A 12,834-nucleotide genomic window follows, 5' to 3' on the forward strand; every position below is an offset into this window, starting at 1 on the left:
TTTGCCTTGTAGAACTGCAACCATGTTTTTTTTTACATATTTATTTCACATCTAATTATATAATCTTTAATTGATTTGATTTATGTATTTAATTAAATTATTTATTATATTCGCACCGGAGCGGGGAACTCTCCAATCTCGAGTACAATGACAAAGGCCATTCTGATTCTGAATCTCTTGTAGGAACTTCAAAGGAGTTGTGTCATCTTGACTCTCACTTACTCCCCCGCCCTCGCAGACCTCTGGGAACCCGACCCCCGTCCCGCATGAATGCCTAACATCAGCAGAAGACACTTGACAGCAAAACAAAAGCGTCAACAAGCAGGATAAGTATTGTGCAGGACATTTATGTTTTGGAAAAGTTAACATATTACCTCAGGGTCAAACTGGATAAATTCTATTTGATATGGTACAAGTGGACGGAATATGTAAAACCGATTAGGTCTGACTTTAGCTGACGCAACGAAGGTCTGTAGTGCTCCTTACTTAGTTTTACGTCTTACATTAGTATGTGGTTTGATATGCTCCCAATCATTTTTATTTTATTTCATTATTATTATTTATCCCTTTTTGTTTGTTCTTGTTTTTTTTCCTTCTTTTTGACAACACTTCACCTTTTTTTCTCCAGTATTAGTCGGATTGTGGAATGGAAATGTTGCTCTTCAATAAAATGAAAATAATTTTTTTTTTAAATTGTGTTATTTACCATTTTATGTTGGAAACCCATTGCCAGAAATCTCTGCTCATTCGAGAATTTTTTTTGTGGAATTATTATTATTGTTAAATCAATAAATTTATAATGGATACAGTTTTGGTATTCACAAGGCGGTGGGGTCCCAATCCTCAGTGAGTATAAATATTGGAATATTTAAAATGGATAGATATCATGATAACATAAGGTGAGCTTTATTCGTCTTGCAATAGGCAAGTTTTACGATATTTTGTAATATATAGCTGTTGTATATAACAGCAATATAATTGTTGTAATGCAGTTTAGTTTTCAGATTAAATTAATTCCGCAAAATAATGTGCGCAAAAATAGTAGAGTACATTTTACTCTAAAAAGATGGTCGCAGTCTAAACAGAGTAAAATTTGAGAGTAAAATATTCAGAATAACTTTTACACCGGAAAACATTTTTGAACAAAATTTACTTGAGAACACAGAGTGACTGCCACATTTGTTGATGAGTAAACCACTGGTGTCTCCAAAAGGAGACCCCAAAGTATTTGGATTACGATTGCTTTTGGATCAGGAGAATTCCGCTCGACACCAACAACTTACTTACTATGCAAATAAAATGTACTCACAAAGTTTCCTTTTAAGGTATTCTGTCAGAGTGAAAAAAAACTTGACTCTGTGTCTTCAAGTCGATATTTTTTCCAAATGTTACTATTTGGACTGGGCCAAATCTAGTCCTTTTAGAGTCAAATGTACTCGACAAAATGTACTGCATAGGCGGTGCCCAAGATGAAAAACATTCGTTAGTTCATTCGTTTGCATGATCAGTGAGTTAGTTAGGCTTGGAACCTTAATAAGAAATCCATAACACAGTTTGAAATCCTAATTTGAAAGCCAAATCCATTTTTAGACTTAAAAACCAGATCCTTGATGACCTTGTAAATGTAGCTTTTGCGTGTGTGTGTGTGTGTGTGTGTGTGTGTGCGTGTGTGCCCCCTTGAGGTATGTAGTCAGTGTTGCGTTTGGGAAACACGAGAGATAGGAACGTCGTCGTCATTTTCCAACCTTCCAGATGTGGAAGCTCGAGAGGCGTCTTGAGAGTATGCGGGTGGTCCTCCGGGCGCCAGATGGCACTCCGTCTTTTGGCGGGGGAGAGGGCTCAGGTGGATCTTCAGGGATCTCATTGGCTGTTGCATCGCATCTCATCACGGGTCGCTCGGCACATATGTTGTGTGTGTGTGGGAGTCGGACTGCTTCAAGTCAGACTTAAAGCGCTTAGAGTATCTCGTGGTTCGAAAAATGCCATACAAGTCAAAGCTCATTTCAATCGTTGTCAGTTTTCCACCCTTTAAAAAAAATCTTGTCGGTGGGGGTTGGGGCTTTGGTGCGAACGTACGTTTTCACAAAACAATAACGTTGTCATCAATCAAACATCTTTGACAGATGACGACTTTTAAACTTTTCTTTTACATCCTGGTGTTATGAAAAAATTATGTTTCTATGTTTCCGATTGGTACAATCTCTGACAGTTTTCTGGTTTTGCTTTGGTTCAATGCTGTCATAAATCAATCACATTCATTTTTGACCCGAGCTCTCTTTCGTCACCAACCATTGTCATTATAAATACAGCTTATCTTTGCACACATTTATGGTTTTACATTATATAAATTTGCAATGAATCAATCGATGGATATGTTCCTTTTTGACTTTTAAAAAAAGTTTGGCTTCTATATGCACCCCCCCCACCCATTATAAATCAATCAGAACATTCCATGATAGATGCTACCGTTCATACACAATGTCAAAATATATGAGGCAACGTCAGAGAGGTAAACATTTTTAGGATTTTAGAGTCATAAATTATTTAAGGGGTCATAAATCGCATTCATTATTTACAGCAGCATACTTACAGTTCTTAAGTCAATTTGTTTAATTCATGCACTTTTAGTGTTATGCATATTTATAGCAACTTTGTTCTCTTTTACAATCTTACAATCTTTTGAACTTGAAAGAAAAAACTAAGCAGATTTCTTTGTTGTTGAGTTGACAAAGTTCATAAGAGATCTTTTGAGTGCAGTGAAGCCAATGTTTGTAATTGTAGGACACATTGGAAACACAAAAGTGTTTCTTTCACGTATATTGTGTGCATATGTTGAAATGACATATTTTGTCAGAACGCAAATGTGTGATTTTGGTCGATGAAACGGTGCGTCAAGTTATTTCTATCCGCAGCAAACTTCGCACAGCTTGAGTCGCGTAATTGGAGCGTGGCGGCGCCACTGAATGTCACTAAATGTCAGGAGCCTATAAATAGTCTTTCATTAGCACGGCCAACCAAGAGACGACGACGGCATCTATCCGACGCAGAACGCTGGCACAAAACGTTCACAAAATTTTTTTGCCGAGACGCCTGACACCATGAAATCGTTGCACCGGCTTCCTGCACACGTCGCATACAACAAACAGGAAGTGTCATGTCACACACAGGAAGTTGTGCATATTTAGACTGAGCTTGTCAGTGAAAACTGGGCCAACTTGGCTGGATAATCTCTTTAACACCACAGGATAACTGATCAGGAACATTTTTAGAGACATCTTAAAATCGGGCCTCTGTCGGATAATCGGGGCCTGTAAGTGGCCAGCGGAGCAGGTCACGTCATTTATGTTGCGGGCTTGGCTGCGTGCCCGAAAATGATAAAGTTTGCCACTTGCCAGAGTAGCTGTCGTGGTCGCCGGGTAGTGAGGAGGTTACCGACTTCTTTTAAAGTGCTCTTTGCCAAATCAAGTTCCTGTGTGTCTACTTGATATATTTAGCGAATAAAAAACATTTGGATTAATTTGGGGTGAAGTCCAGGGCTTGCCCAGCCGACAAACTACCTTCGAGAGAATTCAGCCAAACTATCCAAAATCAGAAGAAGGTATCCACGAGAGAGACGGATGACGCTAAATTGCTGAGATTTTTTTGACGAAATGGGCGGAGCGTGGCGACAAAGTCTGATGATAACTTTCAAGTATATAAGCAATGGAATAATGAACCCCCGATACAAGTTTCCTCAATCAATTTGGAGCAGCCATATGAATTGAATTTGAGGAGCCATTGAAGAGAGTCTTGTACTTTGACAAACTCCTACGGGAGAATTCAGCCAAATTCCCTCAAATCTAAAGCAGGGTTGAAAGACAGATGCTAAGTTTTTTTGCCGAGCAAGTCTCAAAGTTGGATGATGGTTTCCATTGCATGTAAACAAAGAGTGCGCGTCACTGTGAGGATACAACATAGAGACATTTATTTCTTGTTTTAACATCCAAACAGCCAGCCCCCACAAGGTGGCGCCGCTCGTCATTCCCGCATCGATGGAAAATAAAAAAAGAAACAATCAGACATGTGCTCCCTTCTCACCTGGTGTCCTTGTCTCCTTATGTCTTTGTGAACGCCGTAGTGACCATTGGCAACTTAAAAAAGAAAAACAGCGGAGGAGCGCACGCGCATGCACACGCACGCACGCACCCACACACACGCACACGCACACGCACACACGCACGCAGGCATACACGTACGTACTGGGATTCTTGGCTGACAAGTCGTCATCACCTTCACCATCATGGCGTCGGCGAGCACAAGGCGATCGTGATGGCGTTGGTCATACAAAACGAAGGGGAAGAAGAAGAAACAAAAAGACGAACATAATTCCTGTCGTTGTTCTTCAACTTGGTCACTTTTTGAATTCCATATATTTATACCCATATATTTTATTTGTATATATTCATATATTCTTTGTACAGCGAAAACCACCGTGGAGCAACGGGCTATTTGTTTTTTTTTTGTTGTCATGTTCCAGAAATAAAGTGATTTTTTTCTTTTTCATCTTCACGGAGGCCATTTTGTGTGCGTCCAGGATTGCATGGTGATTTTTCTTTTATCCAATGAGAGCGTCGTTTGTTGTCCGTTTATTGGTCCGGCTCTCTCAGTAACTGCGTGTGCGTGGCCTTACTGGCTGCGCCCACGTGAAGGTTGAGGAAGCAAACAGTTTCTCTCGCTTGTGCCGCCACCGGGCCGCCCCACCCTCCCTCTAGCCGCCTGCGCGCCAAGGCCCGGAGGTTCTCCTGCGCTTCATGCAGCAGCTGCCGCGCCGCTTCCTGCTCTTCGTCTTCTCGCCGCCGCCGCCACGACGCTGTGGAGTGATCGTCTGCGTTTTTCTGGTGGGATGTGGCGACGTTTGATGACATCACTGTGGTTTGCATACAAGAAACCTCGTCGTCGTGGTGACCCAGGACGGACGGGACGATGGAAACGGAGGCCGAGCGCTGGGTTGGGCTCTGCAGCCTGCAGGGGCCGCCGTCTGTTTGCAAGAGCGCATTGACGTCAGATTGCGTATTTACTGGCACCTTAGGTCTGGGTTCAGGCCGGCGAGGCTCGTCTTGATGGACGCAACTGGAGAGGAAACAAGAAAAGATCAATCAGTTAAACCAAGTGACACCTGGGCGAAAGCCTTCAAACTCCTTGTGGTGAGGAGCGAGGACTGAGAAGTGACAAAGAACAAAGATCAAGCAATGAGACGTGAAAGAGGAAGGATCTAGTATTGAATATCAAGGCTTGCATATCGAAAGAGAGATTATGACGGAGTGAAAATTGAGGAGTAAAGATCAAAGATTGAGGAGATTGGGATGGTGCACATAAGTACAAGTGAAGATCGAAAAACAGAGATGCGGGATCGCTGGAGTCAGGCGTGAGGAACAAATATTGCAGACCAAGGAGCAAAAGAGAAGAGAAAGGTCAGCACTAATTTTAAATCAAAGCTTCGAGGTCCTCTCATTATTGTTAATTTTTTTTCCTGTTGGTCAATCCGTCAGTTGTCACGGTTTTCTCTCTTTTTTTTTTTTTCTTTTCCTTTTTGTATTGTTGTTGTCATGTTACGCCTAAAGTAGCCGTTGGCTAATTCGGCCATATTTACATATCAATGTCCATTTATGTGCACTGCCCGTCTTAAATAAATAGTAATGATTGAGGAGGATGATCGAGCAGTGAGAATTAAAGAGTAAAGATGGAGGGGGCAAAGGTGTCGGATCAAGGAATGAGGGTCGACTTTGAAAGGGGGGAGCTCGGGGACAGGAAATAAAAAAAAAAATCAGAGGAGAAAGGAGAGAGAATTGTGGATAAAGGAATGAGCATAGAGGTTCAAAGACTGACGAGTCATGAACAAGAAGTAAATATCGAGGACGGAGAGCCCGGAGTAAAAATCGAGGCTCAAGGAGCATTTCTTAACTCATTCTTTGCCAACCCAGGTAAAGTGAATGTCATTTTTGCCTTCTATATCCGTCACTGGCAGTGAATGAGTTTTAGGTTTCGAGGATACTATACTGTCATGGCGGTGACGATCACAGAGCAAGGCTCGTGACACAAAAAAACTCGCAACGTGAGAATCGGGGAGCAAAGTTTGAGGAATGGGGATCGTGGAGGGAGTATCAGATACATATTATCAAGGAGTAATGGTCGAGGAGCAATTGTTCAGGATCAAGGAGCAAAAATTGCACGTTGGTATTTTAGAGAAAAGATTGAAAATCGAGGAGTGTGTTGAGACAATCTTATCGAGGCGCAAGGATTAAGGAGTTGTCAAAGTGCAAGAGTTCAGGATCAAGGAGCAAGCATCGGCGTATTGAAAAAAACATGTCTATAAAATAAAGCCTATCAGCCGACCAAAATGTGAGTTTTTTTCATGTTCCCAAATTGCAGCTTTTGCGATTTTAATATGACATTGTACAACACTGTGACATCGATTTCAATACGATTAATACAAATCGCGAGGATTGCATATTGACGAGGTCACATTTTAAGGTCCGGCGGTCAAGTGACAGAAATGAACTCCGAGTCACCTTCCTGTGATTGGCAGTTTCTCCATCTCTGCGAAACATTTGCACAATCCTGCCGTGTCCAAACACGCGCGGTCGCCTCGTCTCGCATCCTCGCTGCTCGTTGACGCTCAAAATAAAACCTCATGGGTTTTTATCATCCGTCGGTGCGGAGATTGCGAGGCGCCCCTGTGGAGATGCCGCACCCGATAAGGGAGGACGTTGCGAGGAGGAAAAGGCTAATTCCCGAGATAATGTCGGCTGACAAATCCCGTCTGATGCCGGCAAGCGCAATCAGATGGAAAGTGTGTGTGACGTTCACATACACTGGACGAGGACGAGTGCTCGTGGAGAGAGGAGAGGTACCGCGTGACGGACGGCGTGTCAAGACGCAGAGGCGCCCGGTCGGATACGACGTGTCTCTCGGAAAGCTCAATACAAACACACACACGCACACGCACACCCCCCGACTGACAGACAAACACACACACACACCCCGACACACGCATACTGCACTGCAAATGCCAGCAAAGAGTTGTTTTGCCATTAGACAACGGTATGTACGGACTAAACGAAGCTCCTCCCTTCACTTTATCATAGTTGCTTGGCATCCAAATGAGTTAAGGGGTTCACGCTAAGTAAATTAGAGGTGCACTAGGACGTTTCCTCACGCATGTGGTGCTTCAGCCTCCCTCTCAGTAAGCTCCGCCTCTCTGAGGTGCTGATAGGCCGGACCAAAAGGCTTGGGGTGTCCTCCTCTAGGAATGGGCGCAGTCCTGTGAATGGCCGACCAATGAGCAGCCATACTTCTCTGCTCCGCTCTGAGCCACAAAAATAAAATGATAATGTTAGTTACTTCATCGGAAAACCCAGCAATGTATTTTTGTGCAAGTGTGTTTGCGTGTGTGTGCGTGTGCGTGTGTGTGTACGCACGTGAGCTTCAGAGTGCTTCTGGACAGCGTGAAGCCGGACTCACGCATGTCACCGTGACGACATGCAGGAGGACGTTTACAATACTGCTGGGAGAAAACAAGAAAAAGAAGAAGCAGAAGAAGATTTCATCATCATCATCATCATCGTGATCCGCACAAAGAAGAAGATTGGAAGAGCTGGAAGAAGCGCATAAAGCAAATGCAAAGAGCAACCAAAAGAGGAAGAGGATGAACAAAAACAATGACGATGATGCGAGTAGGTAACCTGGTGCATTTTCATGTCGGCTTTGCCGATTCTGGTCTTGGAGTCCAAGACGTTGTTGACGTTTGTCGTGTAGTTCTTCACACTTTGACTTTCCTTCAGGTGAGCTTGAAGCTTCTGCCTACAAAAACACACACATGCGTGATAGGAAAATTATCAAACATACAAATATAATAATTGACCTACAGTAGAGACAGACACAAAACACACACACACAGTATTGCATGCAGATGGATAAGATTGAGGACGGTCCATCCTGTTGACTGACTTGTTTCGGCAGTATAGGGCGACACAAAGCACTCCCAGGAGGCCGATCGCCATGGCGATGGACGTGATGGACAGTAGTTGTCTCTGGTACACTTCTTTGCTCTCTGCACAAAAAAACCCCAAAAAACAAAACACATATTGATTACCACACACAGACGCAAACAAAAAAAAACCCAACAACAACAGTACATTTACACTTTAGAGGAAAATAACACAACCAAGTGTCACGTAACAGTAGGGGAGCACCAAATTTGACATAAACAACGTGTGTGTGTGCACACTGGTGACGTTTGGTTGAATTTGAAGGAGGTGGGAGCGTGATTTTTGAGGACAAAGAGAAAACCTGTGAATCAAGGGAAGCCAAATGGAGACGTAAGCGTGTGCAAAGGGAGAGGAGGTAAATGGTGACGAGAAGTGGACCTGGGGGGAGTTCAATGCCCCAAATTTATAGGCAATGAAAAGATGAGAATTTATTCTCATGTTTCAATTTGAAGAAAAATACTCGATGCAAATCAGTTTATTTCAATATGATTAAAACTTATTTAACATCATTATAATGAATTCAGTAATAGTGACGGAATCAATTCATAATTCTACCTTTTTTTTTGTTTTACATGTATTTTTTACAAAAAGTCAATTAACCAATTATCAATGAGATTAAAGAATGGAAAAAAACCCCAGGAAGAAACAGATTTAAATTCAACAATTTCACACACGCACACACATGCACAAATGAGGATTTTGCACTAGCAGTTCCGCCTCCTTCCTGTGCTGACCATTTCCATGGCAACTGCAGCACATCTGCATTGGATTGAACATGTCTCACTCATAAACACGCACACAAGCACATCGCTTGAACAACGATTGCACAAGAGGTGATCTTACCCATGAACTCGATGCCCAGGTGGTCTGTTTACGTGTGGCGAGTGGCGGGCAAAAAGGCGGACAGCAAGCAAGGACGGAAGGAAGGAAGAAAGGAAGGAGGCAGATAAGACAGACACAGAGAGAGAGAGAGAGAGGATGTTAGCATTAGCAGTGCACAACTGTTGCTGTTGTACAACAAAACATTTTATTTTGACAGTCTCATATCTCTCATGTCAAGTCTTGTTTTCTGTGAGAAGACTAAGTTTGGCATTTTGAGGAGAATGAAATATTTATTATTTTGAAACTCGAGTTTCTTATGAGAAGACGGTCTGTTGCTTAGACCAACGCAAAGCTAATTTCTTTATTTTTAAAATTTATTTAAGTCTTGTACCCATAAAGACGGAGATAACGACAACGCGGTCGCTTTCATGTGAAAATCCATGTGTTCCCTGAGGAAGAAAATGTCTCTTTTTTTTTTTTCAGGTTGCACTGGCGCGGCTGCCCGACAAAAGCAATAAACGGCGTGTGGGAATAGAATGTGTCCATTTTCCGCCGAATACCGGTCTTTCATCTTGCGTCCGACATATTCATTTAGTCAGCGCCTAGCCGACCTTGACGGACGACGGCGTTGATCTTGGGGTCAGAAACTCAATTTCCAAGTCGACGCTGAAGATGTCGGCGCATCCATTAGGAAAGTACAAGATGGACGCCGCGTGGACCTTCTGTGCTCAAAATGGGCGCCCCTGCTGGGGGACAGTCTGTATATTGGCTATCTTGAAGAACAAGGACAAGAGCAAGCACTTCTGTTGAAGTTGAACATTAGTACAGCCTACATCACGGCCTACAAAGCATTGCCTTCATCCCCCAGCAGCCAAGTCACAACCTGAGCAACAGCCAATAGAATTTAGTCATAGGTCTATAAGTCTCATGGCGTGAATTTCAAAAACTAATTTTTTTCATTTTCAATTTCTTCGTTTAGTCGTTCCTTTCTTCTTGTCCTTCATTTATTGCAATGCAGTCCAAGTTGTTTGAGTGCATTCCCCATTCGAGTTCTTCCCTTTTCTTGTGTAGCATCTCTCTCTCTCTCGTGAGAAGAGAGAGAGAAAAAAAAAGTGTGGCTGACAGCTGGAGCGCAAACAATCGTTCACGGGCTCTCAAAGCGTGAAGTCGGCAAGATGCAAATGAAAAAGAGTTGAAAAGAAAACGCATTTCCAGGCCGAGTCTTTACATCGGCGCCGCCAACTCTTACCTCCGTTTAACTGCAACCACGCTTCACTTCCTGCCGGCCGCTCGGCGTGGCGGCAGAGTGATTCCAAATAACATAAAAGTGCTTTCGGGTGGCTTTTATATATATCTTATATATATATATATATATATATATATATATATATTTTTTAGCTTTGGCCTGAGTCTCATCGGTCAGATTATCCAAGAGACTTTTGTGACCACTTCAGGAGAATCAGTTAGTGTGTTTTTGTCTATTTTGGGGGCCTTGAAGTGAACCAGAGCAAACTTGTGTGCTCAAGGACCATGTTTGAAATTTAAACAGGACGGTCGGGCCAGCTCTTGAGATGCGTAAAATAGCGCAAATTTCCTTGCGAAAAGAAAAATAAAAACATTCAAACTGGCGGTGAACATCTGGAGAACCTTCGGCAGACGTTTGCAACCTTGAACGAACCCTGACGAGAAGGCAATTTACTACCTTTGCAAACACTGGCAAATGTTGGCCCCTCAAAGGGATGCGGGCTTTAGCAAATCTGTCTCGATGATCTGAAGTTCAGTCCGGGCTATGCCCTTCTTGTTTGGAGTCTGTTATCTCACAGTAGGAAGTAATGACGACCCCCTTCCCTATATGTTAGCAATGAGAAAAAAAGTAAAGAAAAAAAAATCCTTCTTTGTTGCTGGGTGTAAAAGGGGCTTTTTGTTTCTTGACGTTTGCTGGAAGTGCCATGGCACATGGGGGAAAAAGTCAAAGATGATGAATGAACAGTCGAGAAGAAAAAATGGCTTTAGTGATTCAAATGTTTCGGTCGTTAGCGGCAGACGCAAACTTTTGATGCTCGACCGGTTCTTTTTGCCTGTGTATTTTCTGTGAAAAGTAAATATCCGAGTCAGCAGCTAAGTGCTGAATTACGCTGAATTAACTCCCACTCCGCAGAGACCAATGAACTGTTCTTGCACCTGATGGCAAGTCGCTAAGTGTTAGCTGACAAGTTGGACAGGATGTGCAGTCGGGGGAGGGATGGGAGAGGTTTGGGGTGGTTTCAGGGGAGATCAAGATGCATGTTCTGTTGTGATCAGGGGGAAGACTGAGACGAGGCAATGCTGAGCTGCAAAAAGCGGCCTTACAAAAATAAATATTCTGGGTAAAATTGACAAATAAAACAAGGACTGTGTAACTTTATTTTAGCAAGTTGTCTGTCAATAGAATTGTCAAATTGGACTTGGCAAGATCAACCAAGCTGCCCTTTCAAAACCCTTCAAACTAATGCATTGATACTACTTATATTGACAATTACAGTTACATACAATTTTGGCAGTTCTTATTTCAAAGATAAATTTACTCAAACAAGAATTAAGTTTCAATAATGAGTTACAAACACTGAAATGTCTTGTCAGACTAAGAAGAAGTTTATTTTGCCTTGGTTTAACTATTAAAAGTCCCTGTAAAGTGAAAATGAAGAAAACAAACATGCCTACTAAATTTGACACGGCGCAGCAAAACATGTTAAGAACCACCCATCCACCCTAAGCCGCTTCTCGTCACGAATGTTGCTGGAGCCTAACTGTCTCCGGGGAGTAGGCGGGGTACACCCTGAACTTGTCGCCAGCCAATCGCAGGGCACACAAACACAAACAACCACTCACAATCACTCCTAGGGACAATTTAGTGCCCAATCAACCTACGATGCATGATTTTGGAATGCGGGAGGAAAGCGGAGTACCCGGAGGAAACCCACGCAGGCACGGGGAGAACATGCAAACTCCACACAGGAAGGCCGGCGCCAGAATCGAACCCTCCTCCTCTGCACTGTGAGGCGGACGTGCCAACCAGTCATCCACCGTGCCTCCCATGTTGTGAACAACCCTGACAGATTTGACCGATTAAACAAATTGTCAAGCATATAAAATAATCGAAGAAGGGCATTCTGTCCCAGGGTGGAAGAGATCCGGCGTAACAACAGAAGCACTGGTCCACAGGCTGGCTGTCACGTCAGGCTTAGTTTTATTTTTATTTTTAATTTTTTAACGCTTTCTCAACGTTCAACAACGAGGCGCTTTAAAGCAGCGACGGCAGCAGACAATCAGAAGAGAAGATGCATTTTCAGGGTGTTGGCAATGCTAGCGAGCTAACAATTGTACCAGATAACCATTAATGAGAACAAAGGTGCTCAAATTCTTAAATAGTGGGGGAGGAGTGACTCATGCACGATCTGATATAAAATTCCGGAAACTTGAAATGGTGATAAACAATTTCACGCTTTATTTACTCAGTACAGTGCGGGGATTATGCTCCAGACCATGCCCGCAATAGACCAAATCTGCAAAGTAGCGACCAAGTACAAATATTTCTGGTATTATATCGATATATGCTGTCGTATGGCGAGCATACGCAGGTGCAGGTATTCTTTCTGTCCACCTGGGGTCGTCCGTCCACACATTCTGCACGATAGAAACGATTTTCATGATTGTGTTGTGCCAAGCAATTAATAAATAAATAAATAAATAAAACACAATACGCGGATCAAGTCAATTGTGATATAGCGAGAGGTGGCTGTTCTACATAGTTCTCAGCCTTTGCGTATACTTATAGCAATCATCTTCAAATACGTAGAATGTATTCTGCAAGAAATGACTCAATTCACTTTACAGGGTCTTTAATGTTGGGTTTGATTTTTGGTTTTGCAATGCGCATTGACACCACGTTCCAGACTCACAAAAAAGTAACTTGGCATGTTAAAGAGTTTAGATGAGTTGCAAGCAC

At 42.8% G+C, this 12,834-nt stretch overlaps 1 protein-coding gene across 2 annotated transcripts in view; it reads right to left on the bottom strand.

The window, feature by feature from the left end:
• Nucleotides 1-4,179: 4,179 nt before the first annotated feature.
• nrg3a (neuregulin 3a) overlaps nt 4,180-12,834 on the bottom strand; it is a 135,719-nt gene continuing 127,064 nt past the window's right edge. The window contains exons 4-9 of one of the 2 annotated variants that reach the window (XM_088305156.1): nt 8,871-8,894; nt 7,987-8,089; nt 7,722-7,839; nt 7,458-7,543; nt 7,196-7,345; nt 4,180-5,109 (exon numbers count right to left, since the gene is read on the bottom strand). In XM_088305156.1, the coding sequence (XP_088161282.1) occupies nt 4,626-5,109; nt 7,196-7,345; nt 7,458-7,543; nt 7,722-7,839; nt 7,987-8,089; nt 8,871-8,894 (965 nt within the window). In that variant the 3' untranslated portion in view covers nt 4,180-4,625. The remainder of the gene's footprint in view (nt 5,110-7,195; nt 7,346-7,457; nt 7,544-7,721; nt 7,840-7,986; nt 8,090-8,870; nt 8,895-12,834) is intronic. The other variant, XM_088305157.1, reaches the window with a different exon arrangement.

This window comes from Idiotropiscis lumnitzeri, chromosome 9, assembly GCF_059441095.1.
Source record: "Idiotropiscis lumnitzeri isolate Australia: NSW breed Sydney's pygmy pipehorse chromosome 9, RoL_Ilum_1.0, whole genome shotgun sequence".
NCBI classification, from domain to species: domain Eukaryota; kingdom Metazoa; phylum Chordata; class Actinopteri; order Syngnathiformes; family Syngnathidae; genus Idiotropiscis; species Idiotropiscis lumnitzeri.